Consider the following 27,962-nt stretch of genomic DNA (forward strand, 5'->3'; position numbering starts at 1 on the left):
GCAACAAAGCCCACATGGAAGAAGCACACCAGCTTGTGTGACCATGAGGTATGGGAGGGCTCAGGTATTAAGGCATCAAAGAACAAAAAATCTTATCATTGTGAATGAGGGGGAGTGCGGAGTGGGGACCCAAAGCCCATCTGTAGGCAACTGGAAATCCCCTTACAGAAGGGTGGCAGGGAGATGAGCCAGTCAGGGTGCAGTATAGCAATGATGAAACATACAACTTTCTTCTAGTTCTTTAATGCTTCCTCCCCCAACTATCATGATCCCAATTCTACCTTACAAATCCAGCTAGACCAGAGGATGTACACTGGTACAGATAAGAACTGGTAACACAAGGAATCCCGGACAGATGAACCCCTCAGGACCAGTGGCTGAGAGTGGTGATACTGGGAGAGTAGAGGGAAAGTGGGGTGCAAAGGGAGAACAGATTAAAAGGATCTACATATAACCCCCTCCCTGGGGGACTGACAACAGAAAAGGGGGGAAGGGAGTCATTGGACAGTATAAGACATGACAAAATAACAATAATTTATAAATTATCAAGGGTTCATGTGGGAGGGGCGGGGAGAGAGGGGAAAATGTGGAGGCGATACCAAAGGCTCAAGTAGAAAGCAAATGTTTTGAGAATGATGATGGCAACAAATGTACAAATGTGCTTGATGGGTGTATGCATGGATTGTGATAAGAATTTTACAAGCCCCCAGTAAAGTGATTTAAAAAAATGTGCTGAAAAACTAGGCTTATACATAAGTATAAACCGTAATTCAATACACAAATAAATGAGGGAGAAAGATCAATTCTTCCTTACAGAAGACTCCTAATTAGTAAATGTAGAAGAGGGGGAAGTACAAAGTCACCATTAGAACACCAGAAGGCTATCAGGATAAAAATGGAAATGTTCATTTTAGACAGTTCACTAATTAGTGCTAAAAATTACTAGATAAAACTTAATAGAGAAATAGGACATTTGCATACTCTCAGTATTTAATCTAGGATATTTATTAATTACAAAGGAAAAAAGAGTAACTTCACTGTAGATAGATACAGATCTCACTTTAATAAAATGATCAAGGTTTTACAAACCACCACTAATAAACTGTAGATATCACTAATACCAATATAATGCTGTGAAAGGGTACATCTTCTCACATGCCAAGAGTGCATACTGTTAATAATTTTGCTATGAATAAATATATTTCTTTTCAGGAAAAAATCTCAATGCCATTGAGTCGAGTCTGACCTATAGTGATACGACTGGACAAGGTAAAATTATCCCTGTGGGTTTCCTACACTACAACACTTTCCTTTCTCCCATGGAGTGACTTCTGGTGATTTCAAACTGCTGACCTTCAGAAACTAATAAATAGTAAGAAACCCCATCAATCAGGATATACTGTGTTTGGTGAAATATGCCATTATGTAGAAAAAGTATGAATAATCAATAAGGTCATATAGTACCTAGAAAGATAGCCTCATGTGAATAAAAATTAAATAAAGGGGTAGGAGGCTAGTAAAATTAAAAAATGATAGCTGTATTTACTGATGCTTAATACACAGGAGTTAATGATAATAGAAAATATTTATAGCAATACATTTTAATTTAATACTATTTTAATTAATTATATTTATCTAATAATATATTACGTAGTAAGTCTATTTAATACTTATTCAGTAATGAGGGCAAATGTTATTATATATTTTTATTCATTTAAACCTAACAACAATGAAGGAGGTGCAGTACATGTCTATTTTGCAGATGAGGAAATGACAGCATAATATCTTCTAGAAAATACCAGCTTCGCTACTAGTGAGTGTCAGATACTATGCTGAAAATGTATTTTAATCTTCATAATATTCATGTCCAGCACGTTTTATCTGTTTTATAAATGAAAAAACTAAGGCTCTGCTGAACTGTACAACATAGTGTAAGATCCATCCATGCCTACCCTGTCATGTCACTTCTTCCATAGTCATAGTGATTTGCAAAAGTGCTCCCACAAACATTTCAAAATGCTCCTAGGGGAGGAGTACTCCTCAAAATGCTGGATGAGAAAGGTAGAAATATGCAAAGCGTGGACGTGAATGAATCCCAAAGTGGTCTCTATGAATCCCAAAGTGATCTTATTTCCAGTACCAGATAATGACTTGTGAAGGAGTTGAGATTAAACTCAAGAAACAAAGACAGAATCCATTTTCACAAAGCATATGAGACACTCAAGTGGCAAATAACTAAGCAGTAGTTCGAACATAAAGTATAATAACAACTATTGTTTGAACGGAGTAAAGCATGAAAGCATTAATTAATTTGTAGTTTGTATAAACTTTTTATTTTAATTGAGGGAACCTGGATTCAACTCAGAAATTCTGAGTGAGAATTGGCATCATTAAGACATTAATATCCTTAGAAGTCTAAACCAGACAGTCTTGGAGAAGTGAGGCTCACAAGACCTCTTGGAAGAATTTCAAAGATTGCTATTCTTTTTGGTTTCATCATTCTAGTTTTTTACAAATTTATATAGGTTGACTTCCCATGTAATATGATATAGTCTATCATAACCTCTACAGTTTACAGGTACATATTAATCTATACTACGCTAATGACTATTATAGAAATTGAGAACTTTGGGCAGAAATATTTTTAAAGCAGCAGTAGTACAACGACACAGGTCAGAAATTATAGCAAAAAAAGATTCAAACATGCATAAACATCTCCATTTCCTCAAGAAAATGAAATAGCTTAAAAGATAATAGTCAGAAGAAACCACTCACTTGTGAAGAATTTTAACATTATAAACAAATATTTAAACATAATACAGTAGCAGAAATCTATAATCGTTATTTTGGTATTTTAGTAAAATCTCTACACTTTAACATATACATTTAGTAGCACACACACAAGAATATGGCACACAGAAATCTAGTAATCAAAGTTACCTTTGCGATAATAACTTCTTTCTTGAGAATTTTCATAGCATAGTATTTCCCACTTGCCTTCTCTCGAACCAAAATGACTTTCCCAAAAGTGCCTTTACCTAACAGTTTCAAATAGTCAAAATCATTCATAGTCTGAAAAATATAATGAAACAATGTAATATGAAATTTAAGCAATCTATTTTCAAAGATTATGTACATTTTCAATAGTCACTAAAAAACAAATTTTACCAATTCTTAAAAACTCTTAAACGATCATAGATGTTAAAACTAAGAGTTTTCAAATGTCAGCAAAAAAACTGTTTTGAATTTTAAATTTGTGTTAGCCATTCAAATGATCAAATATTAGCGGAAAAGAGAAATAACAATTTATAAGAATTCAAGTTTACAACAATTTAGTAGTGTCCCTCCCTCCTTTTAGGGAATACAATAAAAAATGTCCCCATAAACATTTCCAAATATGCCTAAGGGAGAAATGCTTTTGGAAGGAGCTAGTTAAGAGTGTACCCCAGAAGGACAAAGAAGGAATCCAAGACAGAAAAGCTAAGAAATTAAAAAATAAGAAATGTTGAAAGTAATCTTGGAGTCTAGTGAAAAATACAAGGAAGACAGCAGAACAATTTTTGTGGTAGCAATTCATACAATTCAGAACAGAAAGAGAGCACTAAGAAAAATATCTTTTAATCATCCTTCTCACTTTCAGTTTCATTCCCATTTGTAAGGTGATTCCCAAGATCTTACCAGTCCTGCTGGCGCGCGTGCGTGTGTGTGTGTGTGTGTGTGTGTGTGTGTGTGTGTGTGTGTGAGAGAGAGAGAGAGAGAGAGAGAGAGGTGCTTTTCCTGCTCTGCTGACTCCCTTCTCTACAACCCACTCTGTGTTTGTGTGGTGCATCACTCTTCCACACATTCATGTCATTCCCTACCCAGATTATCATTTTTTAAATAATATTTCCTTTTCAAAATCCCTTAAATGTAATTTTTTCTGGTCCTTTGGAAGGAAGGGAATGTAAATATGTGTGTTCAACTGCCATATTAAGTTTAAAGTCCACTTAGTGGTTTATAAGTAATAATATTAAAGAACCAGTGTTTTATAATACAGAAAACCACAAGCCATAGATATTTTTGTGACTTTTTATAACTATTTTTTTCCAGTGTATCATCCATTTGAAAGTAATTTCAATGATTTTATTACCATCTGCCACAGAGAAAGATGAGTAAATTTAATCCGAAAGAAAGAAAGAAAGAAAGAAAGAAAGAAAGAAAGAAAGGAAGAAAGAAAGAAAGAAAGAAAATACTAGATGAGCGGTGATATCAAGACAATTTAAAGGGAAAAAAAGAAAATTAATGAGAATAAAAGCTGGTCCTTTAAGATCAATAATGTTCATAAACCTCTAGCCAGATTAATCAAGGAGGCAAGACATAAAACATAAATCCTTAATATCAGGAATGAGACAGAGAGCACTTTGCACACAAGCAGTTCTGGTGGTGTTGAGAGATAAGTATCTAACTACGCTTGGCAGTTCAAAACACTAGTCACACCACAGGAGAAAGGAAGGCTGACTGCTTTGTAAAGATTGATAGTCTCAGAAAGCTAAGTATGGGTCATAGTTGACTCAACGGTAGTGGGATGGGTAGTGTGTGTGTTTGTGTGTGTGTGTGTTTTAGGGGGTTATGCAAAATAAAAGCCACATCATTGATGAAATGAACAAAATCCTTGAAAGTCTCAATCCGAAACCTCAGTCAAGAAGAAATAAATGACCTGAATAGTCCTTTATCTAAGAAAATTGAATCTGTAATAATAATTAAAAAAACTTTCAACAAAGGAAACTTCAGGCCCAGACTGTTTCACTGGCAAATATTATAAACATTTATGAACAAAATTATACCAATTCTATATATACTCCTGCAGAAAATTAAAAGGGGATACTGCCCAATTCACTCTTGGGAGGGCAAACACATTACCAAAAAGAAAACTACAGGCCATATCCCTCCTGAGCAGATGTAAAAAGTATCAATATTAAGACATGAATGCTTACACTCATTTTCAACACAACTTCCCATTGTTGTTAGGTGCTGTCCAGATGGTGACAACTCACAGCAACCCTGTATACTTCACAAACAGAGCTATTACCCAGTCCAGGGCCATCCTCCCAGTCCTTGCTGTGTGTGTGTCATTGTTGTAGCTAGCCACTGGGTAAGTACAGCTTGTTGAAGGTCTTCTTTTGCTCCAGAAAGCCTCACTGCCATCCAGTCGATTCTAACCTAGTGATCTTGTAGGACAGAGCAGAACTGCCCGTGTGGGCTTCTGGGACTGTAAATCTGTATGGGAGAAGGCCTCCTTTTCCTCCTGAGGAGTGGCTGGTAGTTTGGAACTGCTGACACGTAGAGCACAACACATAACCCACAATGCTACCAGGGCTCCTTAGGTCCCTCCTGATAACAGGTCCAAAATATGTGAGGAAAAGTCTCACAATCCACCTTTCTAACGACTATTATGGCTATACTTTACCCACAACAGAATTGTTTCTTCTTCTGGAAGTCCATGGTCTATTTAAGAGTCTTCAGTAACACCATAGTTCAAAGGAATCAATACTATAATTTTCCTTGTTCATTGTCCTATTTTAACATGAATATGAGGCCACTGATATGCCGTAACTTGGAGCAAGTGCACCTAAGTTCACAGTGATATCTTTTGCTTTTTTACACTTTTAAGAGGCTTTTTGCAGTTTTGCCCAATGAAATATATCATTTGATTTCTTGACTGCTACTTTCATGAAGGCTGATTGTGGAGCACGGTAAAATGAAATTCCTGACAACTTCAATGGTTTTTCCATTTATCATGATGTTGCTTACTGATCCAGTTATGAGAATTTTTGTTTTCTTTATAGTAATATAACCAATATTGAAATATATAGTCTTTGAACTTCATCAGTGTTTCAAGTCCTCTTCCCTTCAGCAAGCAAGGTTGTGTCTTTTGCAAACTGTAGATTGTTAATGAGTCTTCCTCTTTAATGCTACATTCTTCACCATATAGTTCAGCTTCTCAGATTATTTGCTCAGCATACATACTGAGTATTTAGACTCTCACTACCATCTTGCCAATCCCAACTCACAGTGACCCAAAGGAAACTGTGAGTTTGGAAACTGTGAGTTTCCAAAACGATAACTCTTTGCAGGAGTAGAAAACCTCATCGTTCTACAGCAAAGCTGCTGGTTTGAAACTGTTGACCTTGGGGTTAGCAGCTCAACACATAACCACTACATCACTAGAGCTCTGACATACTGAAAAGTAAGGTGAAACAATACATACATTTCCTGATTTTAAATAGCAAGATGCTTCCTATTCTGTTCTAATGACTGCCTCTTGGTCTATGTACAGGTTCTGAATAAGTACAATTAAGAGTCTTAGGATCCCCAAATGTTCCTGATGTTATCAATAACTTGCTATGATCCATGAAATTGATCATCCTATAAAAAATCTTTTTGGAATTCTTTGCTTTCAGCCAAGATCCATCTGATATCATCACTGATATATGTATCTTCTTCCCTGTGCTCTCCTGAAAACTTGAAATTCCCTGTCAATGCTACTGCAACTGTTAACTGAATTTTCATCAGCAAAATTTTCCTTATGTGATATTAATGATATTGTTCAATAATTTCTGCATTATACTAGATCACCTTTATTTGGGGTGGGCATGGATATGGATCCTTTGGCCAGGTAACTGTCTTCCAAATTCCTTGTCATAGACAACTGCATGCCCCCAGGTGAAACATCTCAATTGGTATTCCATCAATGCCTGCAGCCTTCCTTTTGCTAATGCCTACAGTACATCTTAGATTTTCCCCTTCAATAACACCAGTTATCCACCATTTGTTGCTAATGGGTGAACGCCAACCATTTTTAGCAGGAACAGTGACTACGTAATATTCTATCTTTTGATGCTGCCTATGTCTTTCAATATTTACCTGTAGAATTCTTTAATACTGCAAATCAATGTTAGCATTTTTTCCTTCAGTTCTTCCAGCTTGAGAACTGTTGAGGGTGTTTTTCCCTTTTGGTTTTCTAATGCTAAGTCTTCGCACATTTCATTATAATGCAAGAGGACTTCAAAAAGTTTGTGGGAAAATTCCATTACCTTCGAATTCCCTTTTTCCATGAACTTTTTAAAGGTCCCTTGTACTTTGTCTTCTCAAGTTGCCCTTGAAATGTTTTGTTTAGCTCTTTATGTTGTGATTTCTCCCTTTCACCTTAGGTCTTCTGCAATCACGTTAAAGTTTCAGAGTCTCTTCTGACATCCACGCTGGTCTAGTTATTAATATTCAATGTATCAAATCTATTCTTATAATCATGTTGTACATTGGCACTCATGAAACTGTTGTAATTCTCTTGAGCATCAACTTGAACTTGCATATGAGAATTGATGGGCTGTGTCAGAATCAGCTCCTGGTCTTATTTTGATTGAGGATATTGAGCTTCTTTATTCACTGCCTCTTTCCACAGATAATTTGGATCCTGTATATTTTGGAGGATACGTGTACAGTCACTATTTATGCTGTTAAAGAAGGTATTTGCAATGAATAAAGTCATTGGTCTTAAAAATTTCCATCATATCATCGCCAATGTTATTTCTATCACCTATATCCTAGTTTTCTTTCCTCTTTTTTTGATAAACAATCGCTTCATATTTTAATTCTAAGCATTTATATAATTTAATTCTTTTAAAAAATCATTTTATTAGGGGCTCGTACATCTCTTATCACAATCCATACAAACATCCATTGTGTGTCAAGCACATTTGTACATTTGTTGCCCTCATCATTCTCAAAATATTTGCTTTCTACTTGAGCCCTTGGTATCAGCTCCTCAACCTATGTCCTAGTTTTCCATGACTGGCTTTTTTTCTAACTGAATCACCAGTAATTATGAATGCATCTTGATTGCGTGTTTGATTAATTTCAGACTGCAGAACTTGGTAAAAACTTGATCAAAATTTTTTTCAACTTTGTCAGTGGTTGGTGCATGAATCTGAACAAGACTGTTATTAACTGGCTTTTTTTCTAGCATATTGATTGATGATCAACGTGAGGCCATTCTCTTTTAATTTGTCATTCCTAGTATATATATGACAGTCTGCTTTAAAAAATATTTCAGAAGTAAATACATTCATTTTTAACATTATTTGCTGCCTATAATTTGTATCATTACACCAATTGGCAGGCTATAATGTCCTAACTTGTCAACAATATCTCTAATTTAAAAGAAAATCAGCAAAGAATTTGCACGATAAATAAAGAATACATTTACTAATTCAACAAAAGATCAAACATGACACTAACTAATCATAAGTCATTTGAACAAACAGCTGGTGATATGTATTAGGTAAATTTCATTTTTCTGAATATATTAAAAAACCAAGAAATATAGAGCCACAAGGCTATCTATGATAAAGTTCTCTAAGATGACTGTTAACTAATTCCCATACTTCCTGTATACACATGCTTTTCTTCCCAGGAAGAGGAAGAGTCTACTTTTCTGGGCTAGCTTTGTATCTGGCTGTGAAGATGGACTGAAATTAAAGTGATAATGTGCCAGTTCCAGGCCCAGCTTTAAATAAGCCTGGCAGCTTATGCTTTTTCCCCCTTGGAAAAATCAGTCTTAGAAGCCAGCTTTCATGTTATAAGTCAGTCCAGGCTATTTTGCTGGAGATTAAGGCCATGTGGAAAGTCCCTGGGGAATGAGACACCACATTGAGAAAGAAGTCACATGGAGGAGAACCAAGTTACCACAGCCAACCACACCAAGGTCCCAGACAAGTAAGAAGGCTTTCTTAGATATTACAGCCTAGCCCATATGCCAGTTAAATGCAGCTGCTTGAGATCCACATGGGACCAGCAGAATCACCCAATCAAACAACAAAAACCATGAGAAATCATACACTGTTGTTCCAAGCCATTCAGTTTGCCTGGATATTTTGTTCAAGAAAATATTCTATACCAAGACTGTAATATCATTTTTTTGTTCAAAATTTCTTTTATGTGGTACCTTCCTCATTTTTCATCTATCACTAAATATATAAAATAAAACTGAATTTCTGGAAGGAAGAATTATAAAAGAGAGTTTTAACACTGCGTTAATTATATTTTTATATGAAAAGCAATACATGACTATAAAATACATTATAAAGCTCCTTAAGGATTACAATTCTTAGGGACAATAGGCTTTTTTTTTTTAAGTTTGACAGCCTTAACTCGAAATTTCACAACTTCTGTCAGTTTGATTGTCAACTTAAAAAAAACTGCATGGAAATTAATAGTCAAAAGCATTTTATGTGATTAAATCAGAAATATATTTAATATGTTTTGACAAAACTTCAGAAAAATTTTTAAAGTATCTCTGATACCAAATGCTCAAATTCAGCTTAGTATACACAGAAATAATCTATTCTTTACAAATTAAATATAACTTATTACAAATTGTTTTCCTCTTTTGGATGTTTTTAAGGGAAAAGATCCCATATGACTTAGATTAAAACCAGAAGCATGGATATGATTCCAGAAAAAATGATCTTCCAAAACTATCTAGAATTGAGCAGGGAAATGTTTTACATATATCCTTTTCCTTTACATAACCTCTAACATATTAATGTTCTCTTGGAAAATGTGAGGACAGTGATCACAATAATATGGTGACTGTACCTGCCACTGCAATATACCCTTAAAATGGCAGTATTTTGTTGCATATATTCTACTACCAATAAATTTCTAAAGAGATAGACAGTAAGTAGTTAATGTTGTTTTCAGTAGTGTCAGAGTCGGTTCCAACTTATGGTGACCCCATGTGTAAACAAAAAGATATGTCTTATAAATGGGGACAGGAAGACTAATTTTCTTTCAGAATGTATCTGTTTAACAGAACAAAATTAATCTGGGCTTCCATAATTCTTTTCATCATAATTGATAAGCATGAAGAAAGTCCTAAAGCTACTTATTTTAAAGGAGGAACAGTAATATTTCATGATTTTAATGAAATAATTAGAACTATTATGAAAGAAATGATGATATAAATTTTCTTTTTTTTAGCACTCTTTGTCATTTAAACTAAAATTTCAAAAACCCAAATAAAATGTGAGAAACAAAGAAAATCAGCTGTAGGGCAAATAGGACAGTGGAGTCCAAATACATTCAAAATACCACAGATTCTCCTGTCAACTTTTATTACAGAAAGATAATTATAAAACCATCTGTTTTAGAAAGATGCTACGTAATATGTATATAGATGTAGTATACTACTAGTTAACGATAGCTAACTTACTGATCACTTAATATATAAGCACCTTATACATATCCTATCACTTAAACTCTCATAATTCTATGTGATAATTATCCCATTTTTGTAGATTAGGGAACTAAAGGACAGAAGGATTACTGGAACCAATACTTGGGACATGGGCAATAGGACTTTGAAGTCTTCAAATGCTACCATTACTCCCTAATATTAAAATTTTCTTGATGAATGAAAATATTCTAGAATAAAATGAGATAAACTAGTACGCAAGCACTATGTGAGTGCAACAGTTTTTCATAATATTTCAAGTGACAGAGAAATATAGGGAGAAGGTATCTGTCTAATTTTGTGTCTAATATAATGACTCAGGGTCACTGTGAATTAGAACTTGCTCAATGGTAATAAGTAATGTTTACATACATATGTGTGTGTTTGTATGAGAATGAGATTAGAGGATCAGAATTTATGAACCAAGAAAAATAACTGTTGCATAATGAAACTGTAAAGTATAATAATTAAAATAACTTTTATGAGAGTTTACAAAAAGTACTGCTGTAAAATCACAAAACTTTATTACACAGAAAATCAAAATATGAAGCTATTGCTTCTCTTCTAAAGGTTTTCTTCTTCTTCTCCTTCTCCTTCTTTCTCCTTCTCCTTCTTCTCCTTCTCCCTGCTCTTTCTTCTTCCTTCTCTCCTCTGTATCTCACCCTTCTGTGAAGAATTGTGTATTCTTCAATTTACGCCACATCAAAATAATGGCTTTGGAATCCTTAAGAGATTCACATTGCATTTCTTTTTATTGTTGAGTCTTGGAAAATAGAAAGTCTGGTTGGAGTTAGTGGGTGGATGGAGTAAGGTTTCCCAAGTAAATTCTCATAGGAAAGCCCCTGATACCTTTATAGAATAACAAGTGGATTATCATCACGGAAAGCAATTCCTTGGTATAACTAACTTGCTGTACTTTGTCTCAAAATGTCGTTATCGATTTTCTAAAATTTCATCCCTTGTGATTATCATGTGTCCTTTAAGGAAATGTCATCAAAATTACCCCTATGGAATCCCAAAGAATAGTTGGTGTGTTAGTTACATAAGTTTCATAGTAACTCGAAGATATAAAAGTGTAGGGGTGGATACTAGTCTGTCAATCAGGTCACAGTCTGACAGTGCCTCCTGTGGGTGTGACTCTCTCATAAGGAGGGTTCTGGGAACCTCCCCTCTCTCTCTGACTTCACTGTCTTGTGGAGGAGCCTCACTGAGACCTGCCTGAGCACTTTGATGAGTCCACTGCATCAGACTTTGCACCCACTGGCCTGTGATCTTCCTGCATTCTCTCTCTTTCACTGCACATGGCTGCATGAGTCTGAAGACAGGTTATGGACTAGTTATAAATATATAAGTCCAATATGGACTAATATTGGACTTATATATTTAATCTGGACTGGGCTGCGATGTTTTCTTGATATATATTACTTCTTGATCTAAAGCTCTTTCTTATACATACATAAGTGTCTCTGGATTTATTTCTCTAGTCTACCTGGCCTAACCCATTATGGTACCTTGGAGTGGGGTACTAAAGAAACAAATCATGAAGATGGAGAGTGGATTGTTGTCTGATCTCTGTATTGTGGTAGTTTTTAATTCTTCTTTGGTTAGCCAGAGGTCAGATAGGCCCACACTGTTTATTGTATTCCGGAAAGAATATGGAAAGTTAAAGTTTTTATTCCTTTCTTTCGTTGTTGTCTTTAGTTTTTCCTTCCTGAAGTGGTGAAAATTGAGTGTGATAAGTGTAAATTTGGAACTCGGGGTGAAATCACCCATTGAACTCCTCCAAGACCATGCTGCTTAGTCAAAATGGATGACAGAAGACCTGGCCCTTGCTTGAAGCAGTCAGAGGCCTAAGGCCGTATTATACATGAAGGGAATAGTTGAGATAGGATTGAATTTGACTGCTTTAAGAATGTGTTTAGGATCTGGCTGTACTAGGCTTATATTGATATTTTCAAACTACTGTTATTGATAAAATGTTTGACAGAAATGATTATTGGGAAGTATGAAAAGTGAGTCTGAAGGCCCGCTGCCATGTAGTCCATGAGTCCCTCTTCAGACTCATGCAGCCACATGCAAGGAGGCAGAGTGCGGCACGATCACATGTAACACCTGTGAGAAGTGAGGATGGTGAAGAACTGGGTAGTGTTTCTTTCTGTTGCACATAGGACTGCTGTGAGTCAGAACCACACCAATGGCACCTAACAACAAACAGGCTGTGACTACACCAAGTTCTCTCAGCAAGTACGATAGGGAGGACTTGAACTCCAGTAGTATAGTTCCAGAGAAGTTCTTAATCACTGTGCAGATAACAAATTACAGCAGTACTTTTTAAAGGTTTTCTACGTAAAATAGATTACTAATAATTTTATAATTGAAAATTATATATATCATGTGTGTATATATATATATATGGATAGATATCTATATATATATATATATATATATATATATATATATATATATATCCTAAAACTATACCTACAGCCTTAAGTTAATCTTGAAAGACCATTTTTTAACATAAGAAATCAGATTTTCCATTTTCTATAACCGTGAAAAACATACAATTCTCATAAAAATATATATTGGCACATATTTTTCTGGAACACAGAGGAAAGAAAACTTGTTTCCCTCACTGGCTCAGAAGCAGCCACTTCAGTGAGAAGTTTTCATTTTTCAAGAATGCTCACTTAGCCTCCTGACATGATCAAGGCTGGGGCACCAAGCAGGAAGTATGCCAGTGTCGTTTCTGTTTCTGCCTTCAGGAAAACAGAGAATGTCAAATGAAAAAGGACATTTTTTCCCCCAAGTTCACAAAATGATATAAAAACATACACATTATAAGTAGTACAATGCAATAGTAACCATAACTCCAGAATAACACACACTCTGGAGGCATCTTGGTGGTACAGAGGGCTAAGTGTTAGGCTGCTAACTGCAAGGTCAGTGGCTCAAACGCACCAGCTGCTCTGTGGGAAAAGATGAAATTGTCTGCTCCTATGAAAAAGATAGTCTCAGAAACCCTAAGGAACAGCTCAACTCTGTCCTAAAGGGTCAGTATGAGTCAGGATCCAGAATAGGAAGGAAGGCCACTATTTGATGTCTATTGTCCGGAACCACTGAAGGGATCTTTACAGGGTCGTTACAAGTGGGTTGAATTATCTGGCTTTAAACAACAAAAGATATTTCAGATTCACCAGAATAAAAACCATTCATGATTACTTATCGTAAGATAACCTGATGTCTTTTTGTATAGTTCTTCCTACTCAATGTGCCTAGAAAGGGAATACGTTAACATAGAGTTCTACCTTTCTTTTATGATGTGTTGTAGATGCATCCATTTCTTCCTCCCCTATATTATCTATTTGTGAGGTTGGACTACAATTCATTCTCTCTTCTTCTTGCCTCTGCAGTCTGTCAGCTACAGCCTGGATAGCTTCTGTCCATTCTTCCCTACGAAAAATGAGGAAAATTTCCCATTAATAAAACAAATCAAAGCAAAACTGTTGCCATCAAGTTGATCAGTTCTGACTCATAGGAACCCCATGTGTTACAGAGTAAGACTGTTTCACGGGGTTTTCTTGGCTACAATCTTTAAAGAAACAGATTGTTAGGCCTTTCTTGGCTCCACTGAGTAAGTTCAAATCACCAATCTTTAGGCTAGTAGTCATGTCCTTAACTAGGGACCTTCTCTCATTAATAGACCAGGATAATTATTTATGTATGTTCATTTATAAAATATAAAATTAACAGAGATATAGTCCAAAATAACATCACACACACACACACACACACACACACACACACACACACACACACACACACACACTCCTCAACCCAAGGTAAATATAACCCTAAAAGTAATTTTCATCACAGGTTTAATATTTTCAGTAGCATTTATCTGAAAGAAGGGAGAGAGGGCGGAGAGAAGCTAGGAGAGAGACAGGACTACTTTTAATATCCTCTTAAAATAGTTTAGAAGTATAGTTAACTTTTACTTGTATGTATTCCACCTATAATGTAAAATTAACCCTAAATGCTTGTGGGTTTTTTTGGCTACTTGTAATATTTATTTTAGCTATTACAAACTAACCACTTATCCATCAAGATCTACATGAACTTCAACAGGAGTTCCAAAGAAAGCTTTTCTAAGCCCAAATCTTTGTCCTCAGATAAGTTGTATTTCTTTTTACTTATTTTTTAAGATCGGCACAGTTTGTAGCTTAAATGGGTATCATGCTTTTAATTTTACAGGTGGGCTAAACAGTCAAAATTCTTTTCTTTCCCCCCATGTAGATTTTAAATCTGCTTGTTGATTTCTTCCTCAAAAGTCTGTGAGGATTTTGAATGGAAATATATTAAGTCACTAAGTCTATAAATGAATTTTAGGGTAATAGTTACTGTCAGAATTGTCTTGATCAGAGTGAGTTTGAGTTAGCTTAATAATGTAAGTCTTCCAACCCATGAACACAGTATACTTCTCTAAGTCTTTAATTTCCCAAAGCAAAGTTTCATAATTTTCTGTAGAAAGGGCTCACACATCTACCTATAAATGAATTTGTTCCAAGTATTTTTTTAGGTTAGTGGAGATCTTTTGTAAAATTTCATTCTGTAATTTTTCTCATTATTTAGAAATGCAAGCCAACTTTATAAACAGACCTTATATTTTACACTCCTATTAAACTTATTCATTCTGGTAGCTTTAATTTTCTTGAATTTTCAACACACACAATCATGTTACTTGACAATAAAGAGCTTTATTTCTTCCCTTCAAATCCAAATGCCTTTTATTTACTGCTCTTAAACAGGCTTTCATAATGTTAGATAAAAATGATGATAGAAGATATCTTGCCTTGTTCTGGATCTTAGGAATAAAGAAATGTGTCTTTTATCCTTGAATATTATAAAAGCTGTCAGTTTTTATTGACACTTTCAGTCAGGCTGAAAAAGCGCCCTTCCATTTTCAGTCTTCTGTGTGTTTGGTCTTGAAAAGGCATGGAACTCTTCATGCACTTTTCAATGTGCTGAAGTAGTCATATGATCATTTCCTCATTTAATGTGGTTAAGTTTTGTAGTTGACTGATTTTCAGACATGAGTGAAATTTAAATTTCTGAAAAACATCCATTTTGATTAATGTTGCCTTATTCATTTTTATATTGTTGACTCAATTTGATATTTTGTTAAGAAATTTGCATTTATATACAGAACGATATTAAACTATATTTCCCTTTTCTTATAATAGCATTGTGAATTATTCCTCATACTGTTTTCTGATATACTTTGTGAAGTATTGGTATTATATCTGCAAAAGGTTTGACAGAAATCACCAGTGAAGGTACTCAAGTCTGCAGGTTTTTTTTAAAGGCTTTTAATTACTAATTCAATTCCTTTAATTGATATATACTAAATTAACGTTTTAGTTTCTCCCCTTCATGTCAGCACTGATAATCTGTGTCTTCCCTTTTTCTTGCTTGATCAAATTTTTAAGATGTTTTCTCAATTCTTTTGATGCTGCCACCCCTCTTCCCGCCACCATTACCACAAAAAGTACTAGCTCTGGCTTGATTGACTATTCTCAATTATTTGGGTTTTTTTTTTCCTACGTCACTGGCGCTTCATATCATCTTTATTATTGATGGCTTTTGTTTGCTTTATACTTAATTTTCTGTGCCTCTTCAAGTTTCCCAAGATAAACGCTTAGGTTATTTACTTAAGACTTTTCTTCATTTCATATGTAGGCATTTAAAGCTATAAAGTTCTCTGTAAGCACTCCTGCCACTATACTTCACAAAATTGTGTAAGTTTGGCTCTTTCACTACCATTCACTTAAAAAGATTCTCTAACACAACAGTGCTCAACCTGTGGGTCATCACCCCTTTGGGGGTCGAAGGACCCTTTCACAGAGGTTGCCCAATTCACAACAGTAGCAAAATTAGAGTTATGAAATAGCAACAAAAATAATTTTATGCTAGGGGTCACCACAACATGAGGAACTGTATTAAAAGGCCGTGGCATTAGGAAGGTCGTGAACCAGTGCTCTAATGCTTTAGATCTCTTTCTTCTCTTTGACACGATTATTAAGACATGTTACCCCATTAATCATTTTCCTGACTATCTTACTGTTACTGATTTCTAACTAATTTCCCTGTACTAAAAGAATATACTCTATAGAATTTCAAACTTCCTAAATTAACTGAGATAAACTTTGTGATAGCATATGGTGTATCCTTGTAAATAAACCACATGTACCCGAAAAGAATATGTACTTTGCTGTTTGGGGTTGTAAACCCAAACCCATTGCCATCTGCTGTTGTTAGGTGCTGTTTGGTTGGTTCTGGCTCATCGGAATGCCATGTATATCCATGTTATTGTTATGTTTGAGTCCGTAGTTGCAGCCACTGTGGCAATCCCTCTTATCCTCATTGCCATCTAGTAAGTCCCAACTCTTAGGAACCCCACCGGACAGAGTAGAACTGTTTCATAGGGTTCCCAAGGCTGTCATCCTTACGATAGGAAGCTGACTGCCTCATCCTTCTCCCATGAAATGGATAGTGTAGTAGCTTCAAAGTGCCAACCTTCCTGTTTGCAGCCACGCACTTTAATCACCGTCTATCAGAGTTTCCTCTCTGGTGGCTAGGTGTATTCTTTTATACTATTTCTATCTGTCACTCTGCTGTACTGTGGTGGCTTGGATGTTGCTGTGATGCTGGAAGTGATGCCACTGGTAATTCAAACATTAGCAACGGTGGACAGGTTTCCAGGAGAAAATGAATTAGCAGTGGAGGAAGGCTCATTAACAAGCTGCACTGTGAAGATGACACACCGTGCTTGCTGAAGGCAAAGAGAACTCGAGGAACCTACTGATAGAGATCAAAGATCTTAGCTGTCAGAATGGATTTCAACTCAATGTAAAACAAAACAAAACAAAATCCTCACAACTGGACCAACAGACAACATCATGGTCCACACTCATGGCAGCATGATGAAGTATGACACTGGGGATCTGCTGCCCAAGAGCCTCTTTAGCGTACTGAAGAACAAAGATGTTACCTTGAGAACTGAGGTACATCTGACCGATCCATGGTATTTCAATCACCTCATATGCAAGTGGAAGTTAGACAATGAGTAAAAAAGACCTGAGAAGAATTGATGTATCTCAATTATGATGTTGGCAAATAATATTCAAAGTACGATGCCCTAACAGAAGAAAAACTCAACCTGTCTTAGAGAAAGTAAAGCCAGAATACTCTTTTGAAGTAAAGATAGAATTAGTTTCACATACTTTGGACACATTCTATTTTCACCAAATTCAACATTCTTTGCATTTTAATTGCAAACCTGACCATTAATATTTGATGTAATTATATGCTTGCATATGGTCTATCATTTTATTTTTGTATACTTGTCTCTTCTTCTGTTCTCTATCCTGCATATTTTTATTATTTAAAATTTATTAAAACTCCATGTTAACTTTCCTGTTGATTCTGCAACTATTTTTTAAATCATTTAATTGGGGGCTCATACAATTCTTTATCACAATCCATACATACATACATTGTGTCAAGCACATTTGTACATTTGTTGAGATCGTCATTCTCAAAACATTTGCTTTCTACTTGAGCCCTTGATATCAGCTCCTCCCCTCCCTCACGAACCCTTAATAATTTATAAATTATTATTATTTTGTCATATCTTACACTGTCCGATGTCTCCCTTCACCCACTTTTCTGTTGTCCATCCCCCAGGGAGGGGGCTATATGTAGATCCTTCTAATCGGTCCCCCCTATCTACCCTACCTTCCCTGCACACTCCTGGTATTGCCACTCTTGCCACTGGTCCTGAAGGGGTCAGCAGTCCTGGATTCCCTGTGTTTCCAGTTCTTATCTGTACCAATGTACATCCTTTGGTCTAGCCAGATTTGTAAGGTAGAATTGGGATCATGATAGTTGGGGGAAGGAAGCATTTAAGAACTAGAGGAAAGTTGTGTGTTTCATCATGGCTGCCCTGCACCCTGACTGGCTCGTCTCCTCCCCACTACCCTTCAGTAAAGGGGTGTCCAATTGCCTACAGATGGGCTTTGGGTCTCGACTCTGCACTCACCTCATTTACAATGATATGATTTTTTGTTCTTTGATGCCTGATACCTGACCCCTTCTACACCTCGTGGTCACACAGGCTGGTGTGCTTATTCCATGTGGGCTTTGTTGTTTCTCAGTTAGATGGCCGCTTGCTTATCTTCAAGCCTTTAAGACTCCAGATGCTATATCTTTTGATAGCCGGACACCATCAGTTTTCTTCACCACATTTGCTTATGCACACATTTGTCTTCAGTGATGATATCGGGAAGGTGGGCACCTACTGATATGATTTTTTATTCTTTGATGTCTGATACCTGGTCCCTTCTACACCTCATGGTCACACAGGCTGGTGGGCTTTGATGTTTCTGAGCTAGAGGGCTGCTTATTTACCTTCAAGTCTTTAAGACCCCAGACACTTTATCTCTTGATAACCAGGCACCATCAGCTTTCTTCACTACATTTGTCTATGCACACATTTGTCTTCAGGGATCATGTTGGGAAGGTGTGCATCATGGAATGCCAATTTATTAGAACAACGTGTTCTTGCATTGAGCAAGTACTTGAGTGGAGGTCTAATGCCTTAATACTAAACCTATAAATATATGCAAATAGATCTATCTCCCCACCACCCTATATAAATATATTTACATATGTACATGCCTGTATTTAGTACTCTATAAATACCCTTTGTCTTCTAGTTCTTTCCTCTATTTCCTTTTACTTTCCTCTTGTCCCACTATCATGCTCAGTCTTCATTTGGGTTTCAGTAATTTCTCTGTTACATTGCCCTTGCTGAATCCCTACCAGGCCTCTCATATGTTCCTTGTCACTAAATTTTGATTACTTGTTGCTCCCTTGTCCCTGGGTTGGTCAACACCACCTCCTTAACCATGCCTCCCCTTCTCCCATGTCCCCCTGGAACCATCGGTCCTGTTGTTTTCTCCTCCAGACTGTTCATTCAGCCCATCTTATCTAGGTAGATCTGCAGAGATAATAATAACAATGACAACAAAAAAGAAAGCCACTGATCCAGAAAAGAATAATTTAAAAAAATTATTGAAAAATTTTAAAAAGAAAAACCTGTAAATAAATCTAGGTCTGATTTTTGACCTTTAGGTGTGTCCTCCAGTCAAGTCCGATGGGGTGCTACACTCTGGCCCCAGAGTCTATCCTGGCCAATCCTGACACTGAGTCTCCAGTGTTGTCCCCCGTAGGGCCATGGGTCTGCGAGGGACATCGTGTCTCATAGTGGGATCAGCCATATGGTCCACTCTGTGCATGGCTGTTCAGAGCGGGGTTATCATCCTCCAGGCCTGGTGGGCCAGGGATGTGCTCCACTCTCTCTTTCTCCCCATTCATTTGCTCTCATGTGCTCTGATCAGACATATCTCTCTCCCCTATCTGCAGCTTCAGTGCCTTCCTCTAAAGTGAATTCTTCTGGGGGGAAGGGCAGTTGTCCATGTAGCTGGTATGGGGGCTGAGCCCTCAGGCTCCTCCACTGGCTCCCCTCTCCATGCCGGCACGCTCTGCAACCATTATTTATGTGCATCTTTTTAATATATAGTCTTAACTTTATATCATTTACTTACATAATGCACATTGGATTAACATTTTTATTATTCCATTTACCATATATACTCGTGTATAAGCCAATCTGAGTATCAGCTCAGGAACGTAATTTTACCACAAAAACTGCATTAAAAAGGTGCTGATAAACTCAGCTTATACTCGAGTATATATGGTATCTCTATTAATTTGGAAGTCCTCACACTGTATTATGTGAGATTTTCTCATAATCATAATATGTATCCTTGACTTGGCAAAGTCTAGTTCTCAACCTTCCTAATCCCATGACCCTTTAATACAGTTCCTCATGTTGTGGTGACCGCCCTCCCACCAACCATAAAATTATTTTTGTTGCTACTTCATAACTATAATTTTGCTACTGATATGAATTGGGTGAACCCTGTGAAAGGGATGTTCAACCCCCAAAGGGGTCGCAAACCACAGGTTGAGAACTGCTGGTCTAGAATGAAGATATTTCTAATTCTCTTAGGAAATCCAATGGCCTCAGAAAAAATTAACTGTATTTTTCCTCTATTATATTGCTGTCACGTTTTTTTCATCCTTTATATGTGGACATTTAAAACACACGGCATTTTTGTTTCACAAATTCGGTGTTCATTTGGATTTACCCCTTTCCCACTGTAGTTGTTCTCCATCTCTGCCTGTGTCACTTCCTGAGCCCAGAGTCTTATTCTGTTGAAGAAGCCCATCAGCAACTCCTTTACTCAGGTCTGCTGATGACAAATTCAATCCATTTTGGACTGAAAATATTTTAATTCTACTTTTATTCTGGGAGAATATTTTTTTCTTTTTATCATCAGTTACTTTCTTTCAATACTTTGAGGATATCAATCATTTCTTTTCTGGTGTTGATGGTCTGTTGATAGATTTAACGGTTGCTCCATTGAAAGTGAAACATCTTTTTTATTTCTGTGCTTTGAGGATATTCCCATTACATTAATTTTTCTCCAGTCTGATAAAACTAGTTGAGGTGTTCTTTATATTTTACCTTTTTAGCATTTGTAGTACTTCTTGAATCTGGGGCTTAATATCTTTAACCATTTTTAAATATTTTTAGTCATTATTCCTTAAAATGACTTCTATCCTCCCGATTCTCAAGACCCTTTCTTGTTGAAACCCCCACGAAAATGTATAGCAGAACTTCTCACAAGACTTCTTTTGTCTTATATTCTACTTTTAACAATTATTATTTTTATCCTCATTTCCATAGGTTTCATTCTCTTTTAACCTGTCTTCAGTTCATTAACTTTCCATTCAATTAAGACTAACTTATTATTAAAATAGCTACCTTCTTAAGTTCAATAATATTTGAATTTTATTTAAAATTCCTATATGGAATTAAAATCAGAAATCTCTAGTTCTTAGCTCTCTGCTGAAACATTAACTTTTATTCCTGGAATATACCAACACATAATTCTTTTGAATCTCTAATAATTAGATTATTTTGAGCCCCTTGGATTGAATTATTTTATGTGTTCTCTCTCTGGGGTTTTGTCCTCTTTGTGTAGAATTCTTGTGTGTTTCTCTGTTTTTTGAATGAGTGCTGGACATTGTTCATAAAGAGTTACAGAGATAATTTGAGACCGCTTATTATTGAGCACAGAGTCATCTGTGATTCAAGGTGACCTGTTTAGCAAAACAAGGCATTACTCAGTCCTGTGCCATCCTCATATTATCTGGTAGGTGAATCCATTGTTGCAGCCACCATGTCACACCATCTCGCAGTGAGTTTCCCTTAGTTTCATTGATCCACTGTATTAACAAACATGATGCCCTTTTCTAGCAACTTGTCTTTCCTTTTGACATGTCTAAGTAAATAAACAAAAGGAAGTCTCACCATGCTGTCTAAGGAGCATTCTGGTTATATACTTCCTCCGAGATAGATTTGTTCATTTTTCTAGAAGTCTACAATGTAATCAATATTCTTCACCAAAATAATTCAAATGCATTAATTCTTCTTCAATTTTCCATACTCACATGATGTGACTGAAAAAACATAGCTTGGATCTGGTGTGCTTTAATTAACAAAGTGACAGCTTTACTTTTAATACTTTTAAAAGGTCTGTTGCAACAAATTTATCCAATGCAAAAACATCATTTGATTTCTTGACTACATGCATTCTGACTACTGCTTCCAGGAGCAATGATTGCTGATCTCAGTAGAATGAAATTCCTAACAATTTCAATACTTTTGCTATTTATTATAATGCTCTTTTTTGGTCGAGTTGTGAGGATTTTCATTTTCTTTATGCTCCAGTGTGACCCATATTGAACATTGCAGTCTTTGACCTTCATCAGTGTATCAACAAGCAAGGATGTGACATCTGTGTATCACAAGTTATTGAAAAATCTTTCAATCCTCACACCACATCCTTCAGTCCAGCTTCTATGATTATTTTCTCAACATACAAATTGAATAAATATGGTTGGGTGGGGGGCGAAATGACACAGCCCCTCTTCTATTTAAAACTAGTTAATAACCCCTTGATCAGTTTGAATTAACTTTTGATATATTTACAGGTTCTACCTGTTATAGAATTCTCATTTTTGACGATATCCGTAATTTGTTATGATCAACCCAGTTGAATGCCTTTGCACTGTCAATAAAACACAAGTAAGCATCTCTCTGGTGTTCTCTCTATTCAGAAGAATTCATCTGACATCAGCAATGATATCCTCCATTCCATGTTCTCCTCTGAATTCACCTTTAACTTCTGGCAACTGCTTTTCACTATATGGCCACAACCAGTTTTTGGTTATTTTTAATCCAGGAAAAAGAAAATTTCTTGAAGCTTTGAGGTCTCGTAAGATATTTTCCTTTAGTGAGTATTTACAGTTGTTTTCAGCAGGCTCTTGGGAGACTACAAAACCAGATTGACCTTAATCCCATTTATGGTATAGAAATAAATTAAAATGAGTTTGGTCAGTCTATTCTCAGTTTGCCTTTTCTTGTAAGATGTTGTCCTGTAGGATGCCAGCTCAAAACATCATGTGTGCCTTGCTCCTTTTGATGTGCCCTCTATTCTTGAATATGGCTTGAAGCTCTGAGAGCTATTCAAGTTTTAGCTCAGCTTCTCAATATTTCAGACATTTCTTCCAGAATTGGTAGGCACTCACAGGGAAAAAGTAAACTTACTCCTGCCTCCCTTGCTCTTTATTTTACTTTTAGCACATAGTTCAGGGCCTAGCATAGTTGTGTCCACTGTTTGTTTACCAATTTCCCTTTTTCAAGTCAATAAATATTCTTTGAAAATATTATTTTTATTTACTCTGGGAAGGGGTTATATAGGTAGGTCATTGTGATCCGTTCCCCTTTTCTCCCCCCACCTTTCCCTTACCCTTCTGGTATGGCTACTCTCAATATTGGTCCCCAGGAGTTTGTCCTATATTTCCTGTGTTTCCAGCTCTTATCTGTACCTATGTACATGTTCTGGTCTAGCCAGATTTGTAAGGTAGAATTAGGGTTAGGGTCATGATAGTGGGGGTGAGGAAGCATTAAAGAACTAGAGGAAAGCTGTATGTTTCATCAGTGCTGTACTGCACCCTGACTGGCCCGTCTTCTACCCACGATCCTTCTGTAAGGGGATGTCCAATTGCTTACAGATTGCCTTTGGGCCTCTAATCCGCACTTCCCTTAAACATTCACATTATGACTTTTTTGCTCCGGGTCTTTGATGCCTGAAACCTGATCCCATCGACACCTCGTGGTCACACAGGGTGGTGTGCTTCTTTCATGTGGGCTTTGCTGCTTCTGAGCTAGATGGCCGCTTGTTTACCTTCAAGTCTTTAAGACCCCCAGATGCTATATCTTTTGATAGCCAGGCACCATTAGCTTTCTTCATCACATTTGCTTATGCACCCACTTTGTCTTCAGCAATTGTTTCAGCAAGGTGAGCATCTCAGAGTGCCGGATTATTAGAACAAAGTGTTCCCGTGTTGAGGGAGTACTTGAGTGTGAGGCCCAATGTCCATCTGCTATCTTAATACTAAACCTATAAATATATGTACATAGATCTATTTCCCCATCATCATATATATATTTACATATGTACATGCCTGTATTTAGATCTCTATACATTTCCTTTGCCTCCTAGTTCTTTCCTCTATTTCCTTTTACTTTCCTCTTGTCCCATTATCATGTTTGGCCTTCATTTGAGTTTCAGTAATTCCTGGACTCAACTGAAAAACACTTGTAAAGGACAACAAATAGTCCTTGAACTATTTATAGGCTTATCTTTGTCATTGCCTTTTTGTTGTTGTTGTAGCTATTGTTTTATTTTCTATTGTTGCTTTGTTATGCTTGGTCTTGTGTTTGTGCATATTGCTGTTGCTGCATGTCTATCTGGATGAGATAGGAGGGATAAAGAAGCCAGAAGGGAGAACAACCTGGACTGACAGGACAAGGGAACAACAAGTGACCAAAATTTGATGGCAAGGAGGGTGTGGGGGGTCTGGTAGGGCTTGATCAAGGGCAATGTAACAGAGAAGAATTACTGAAACCAAATTATTATTTAATCCATGTATATACGACTTTGCGGAAGCTCTCTTGTTTATCTATTTGTATCAAAGCTCCTATTTCTCTAGGATATATACCAAGTATCAGGATTGCTGGATCATATGGTATCTCTAGCATAATACTTCAGAGCAGTCATTTGCACTTATATACAGATGGCCTACTACTCAAAATCTTTTGCCTCAGAATTTCAAATATAAACTTAATACATTCTACAATTTATAATAAAAGAAGTTGGCTTACCAGGTTTTAGATCACTTTTAGTGATTCTAATTTAGTATTTTACAAATCACTGTTATTAATCAATTTTACAAACCACTGTTGTACATCAATTATTCATTAATGAAGCTCTTTAATTCAACTATGTAGTTGTTAGGTGTCGAGTTAGTTAATACTCATAGCTATCTCATCCTCTGTAATCATCATAAGCATTTCTCTGTTTGATCCCATTTTTTCAGCCACTGTGTCAATCTATCTTGTTGACAGTCTTCCTCTTTCTCGCTGACCCATCTACTTTACCAAGCATTATGTCCTTCTTCAGGGAGTAGTTCCTCTCCTGGTGATATATCTACCGTATATGAGAGGGAGTCGTATTAGTCAGATTTATAAGGATCGTTTGAGTTATAGTTTATCAAAGACAGATTTGTTCGTTCTTCTGGAAATCCATGATATATTCCATATTCTTCACCAAGACTTTAATTCAATGGTATCAATTCATCTTTGGTCTTCCTTATTCATTGTTCAACTTCTGCATGCATATAAAGTGATTGAACATATCATGGTTTGAGTCAGGCACACCTTTGTCATCAAAGTGACATCTTTGCTTTTTAACACTTTAAAGAGTTCTTTTCCAGCTGACTTGTCCAATGTTAATGTCATTTGATTTTGTGACTGCCAATTCCATGAGCATTGCTTGTGAATTCAAATAAAATAAAATCCTTGACAACATCAATCTTTTCTTCATTTACCAGGGTGTTTATTAGTCCAGTTGCTGAAGTCTTGTTTTATTTAAATTGAGTTGCAATTCATACTGAGGTTCATAATCTTTGAACTTTATCAGTAAGTGATTCAAGTTCCTTTTGTTTCAGGTTGTATGATGTGCATATTTCAGGTTATAAACAAATCTTCCTCCAATCCTATTGTAGTGTGTTCTACATATATTCCTGCTTGCTGGGTGATTTGCTCAGCATACAAACTGAATCAGTATGGTGAAAAGATGTATCTTTCCTGATTTGAGGTCACTTGGTTTTCCCTTGTTTTGTTTCAATGAGTGCCTTTTGGTCTTCCTTCAATCTTGACTTCATGTAGTCCAGATTCTCAGATTATTTGCTCAGTATACAGACCGAATAAATATGGTTAATTAAAATACTCCAGCATATACCACTTTCAATTTCAAATCACATAGTATTTCATATTCTGTTTGAACACCTAGGATCTATGTACAAGTTCCACATGAGCATAATGAAATATTCTAGAATTCCCATTCTTTATATTATCCATAGTTGTCATGATCCACATAATCAAAAACATTGCATAATTAATAAAACACAAATATGTCTTTTTCTGGTAGCCTCTGCTTTCAGCCAATATACATCTGACATCTGTAATGATTTCCCTTGTTTTACATGCACTCTCTTCTGAATCTACCATGAGTTTCTGGTATTTCCCAATCACTACACTGCTGCTACCAATTCTGAATTATATATGCCAAAATTTTACTTCCATGTGATATTAATGATATTGTTGAGTATTTTCTGCATTATGTTGGGTCACCTTCCTTTGGGATGGACACAGATATGGATCTCTTCCTATCAGTTGGCTGTATAGCTGTCTTCCAAATGTCTTGGCATAGTCAAGTGAGCAACTCCAGCACTCAGTATGTGGAAACGTTTCAAATATTATCCCATGAATTCCTGAAGCCTTTTTTTCCTCCCACCCCTTCAGTGAGCTTGGACTTCTTCCTTCAATACCCTTATTTCTTGATCATATACTATCTTTTGAAATGGTTGAATGTCAATCACTTCTTTTTGTTACAGTGGCTCTGTGTATTCCTTCTTTTTTCCTTTTAAGATTCCTGCATCATTCAATATTGAAGGTACTATAGCATTGCATAAATGTGCTTAAATGTACCTACAGATGGTGAAATCAGATACAAACACATCTTTAGAGTAATTATTTAGAGTAATTATTGCCTTCTGAAACAACTGGAAAACGGGTTTCTTACCTTTCCTCTGGAGTATCTACATGAAATGTCCTCTCTATAACGGTGGTCCACTGGAGACATCTGATAATAAATGTATTTGGTTTTGGTCGTTCTGTTTTCATTAACTGGCACTCTAGAAATAAAATTAAAATATCTCTTTAAATATATATATTTAATCCAAGCAGTAAATAGTTGAGAACTATAGCTTTCTTTTGTAAATAAGACCGATTGTAACCTCACAGCTTTCTATGGATTTCTATTAAATGTTTAAAAAAACAAACAAACACATGATCACAGTGTACTTTTGAAGTCCTTCTCCCACTCTAATGACATGCTCTATGAAGCCACCAAACAATGCTGCTTAATTGTCCCCAAACACATCTTGTGCTTTCTTATTTTTTTATATTTTGGCTCCAAGTTGTCCTCCTAATTTGAAATGCTTCCACTTCTTCAACCCCTATTCATTTGCCACTGCCAACAGTCTAACTAATACCTATTCCTTTAAAGTCCAGATCAAATCCTACCCCATTCACAAAACCTTTTACAACAATCTAATCCTAGACTGACTTTTGTCTCTATATTCTCATTACTTTTGACTGATTCACTCATTTTTCAGTAGCATACATTATCATGTATTATTACTTATCATTTGAAGAAGGTATCATTTTCACAAACTAAAATTTAAGTCTGAGTATGAAAGCATATTCTATCTTTAGTAAATTCATGTAATAACACACTGAGAGACATATAATAAACTATCAACATATGCTAGCTATTATTATTAGGTAGAAGCTGAGCTTTGTAAAAGCTAGGTAGTATTGGACAACAAAAGAAAAGTAAGGTAGGGCTGAGGTAGTTACTTTATTGTGCCAACCTGGCCAATAAACACACGTAGGGTTAATTGAAGGGAAGAGAGATAAATGGCTCGGTGAGCGTTGCCTTTCGAATTCTCGGGTCTCTTGCTTTGTGATAGTTGGACCAAGGTGCAAATGCCTTAGCCAGTTCCCTGCTTTAGCTTGCAAGGCTCACTTCCTGCAAGACATCCCTGAGGAGAAGCCACATGGACCTACCCCATGCAGCCCTGGGTGCTGAAGCACCCATGTGGAGACCCCTGCCAGCGCTGAGATGCTTACATGTTCACTGATTCTGCTTTCCTCCTGCAGTCGGCATCATTGTGTCTGTTTTGTGGGACAGCAGAGGACTCTGTGGATTGCTTTAAGACATATGGACATGTTGGACTTGTGGGCTTGGGCAGCACTGGATTGGGATGTTTTCTTGATGCGCACTTAACCTTTATATAAAACTCTCTC

At 36.3% G+C, this 27,962-nt stretch overlaps 1 protein-coding gene across 3 annotated transcripts in view; it reads right to left on the reverse strand.

Moving 5' to 3' along the window:
• AKT3 (AKT serine/threonine kinase 3) overlaps nt 1-27,962 on the reverse strand; it is a 322,148-nt gene that overhangs the window by 133,332 nt on the left and 160,854 nt on the right. For all 3 annotated transcript variants that reach the window (XR_006680827.1, XM_045298105.1, XM_004699953.2), the window contains exons 3-5: nt 26,674-26,785; nt 13,579-13,723; nt 2,941-3,072 (exon numbers count right to left, since the gene is read on the reverse strand). Coding sequence is in view for 2 of the 3 variants with exons in the window: in XM_045298105.1 (XP_045154040.1) it covers nt 2,941-3,072; nt 13,579-13,723; nt 26,674-26,785 (389 nt within the window). In the remaining variant the exon portion in view is untranslated. The remainder of the gene's footprint in view (nt 1-2,940; nt 3,073-13,578; nt 13,724-26,673; nt 26,786-27,962) is intronic.

Source organism: Echinops telfairi, unplaced genomic scaffold (assembly GCF_000313985.2).
Source record: "Echinops telfairi isolate 266 unplaced genomic scaffold, ASM31398v2 ScPeMD7_7424;HRSCAF=8462, whole genome shotgun sequence".
NCBI lineage: Eukaryota > Metazoa > Chordata > Mammalia > Afrosoricida > Tenrecidae > Echinops > Echinops telfairi.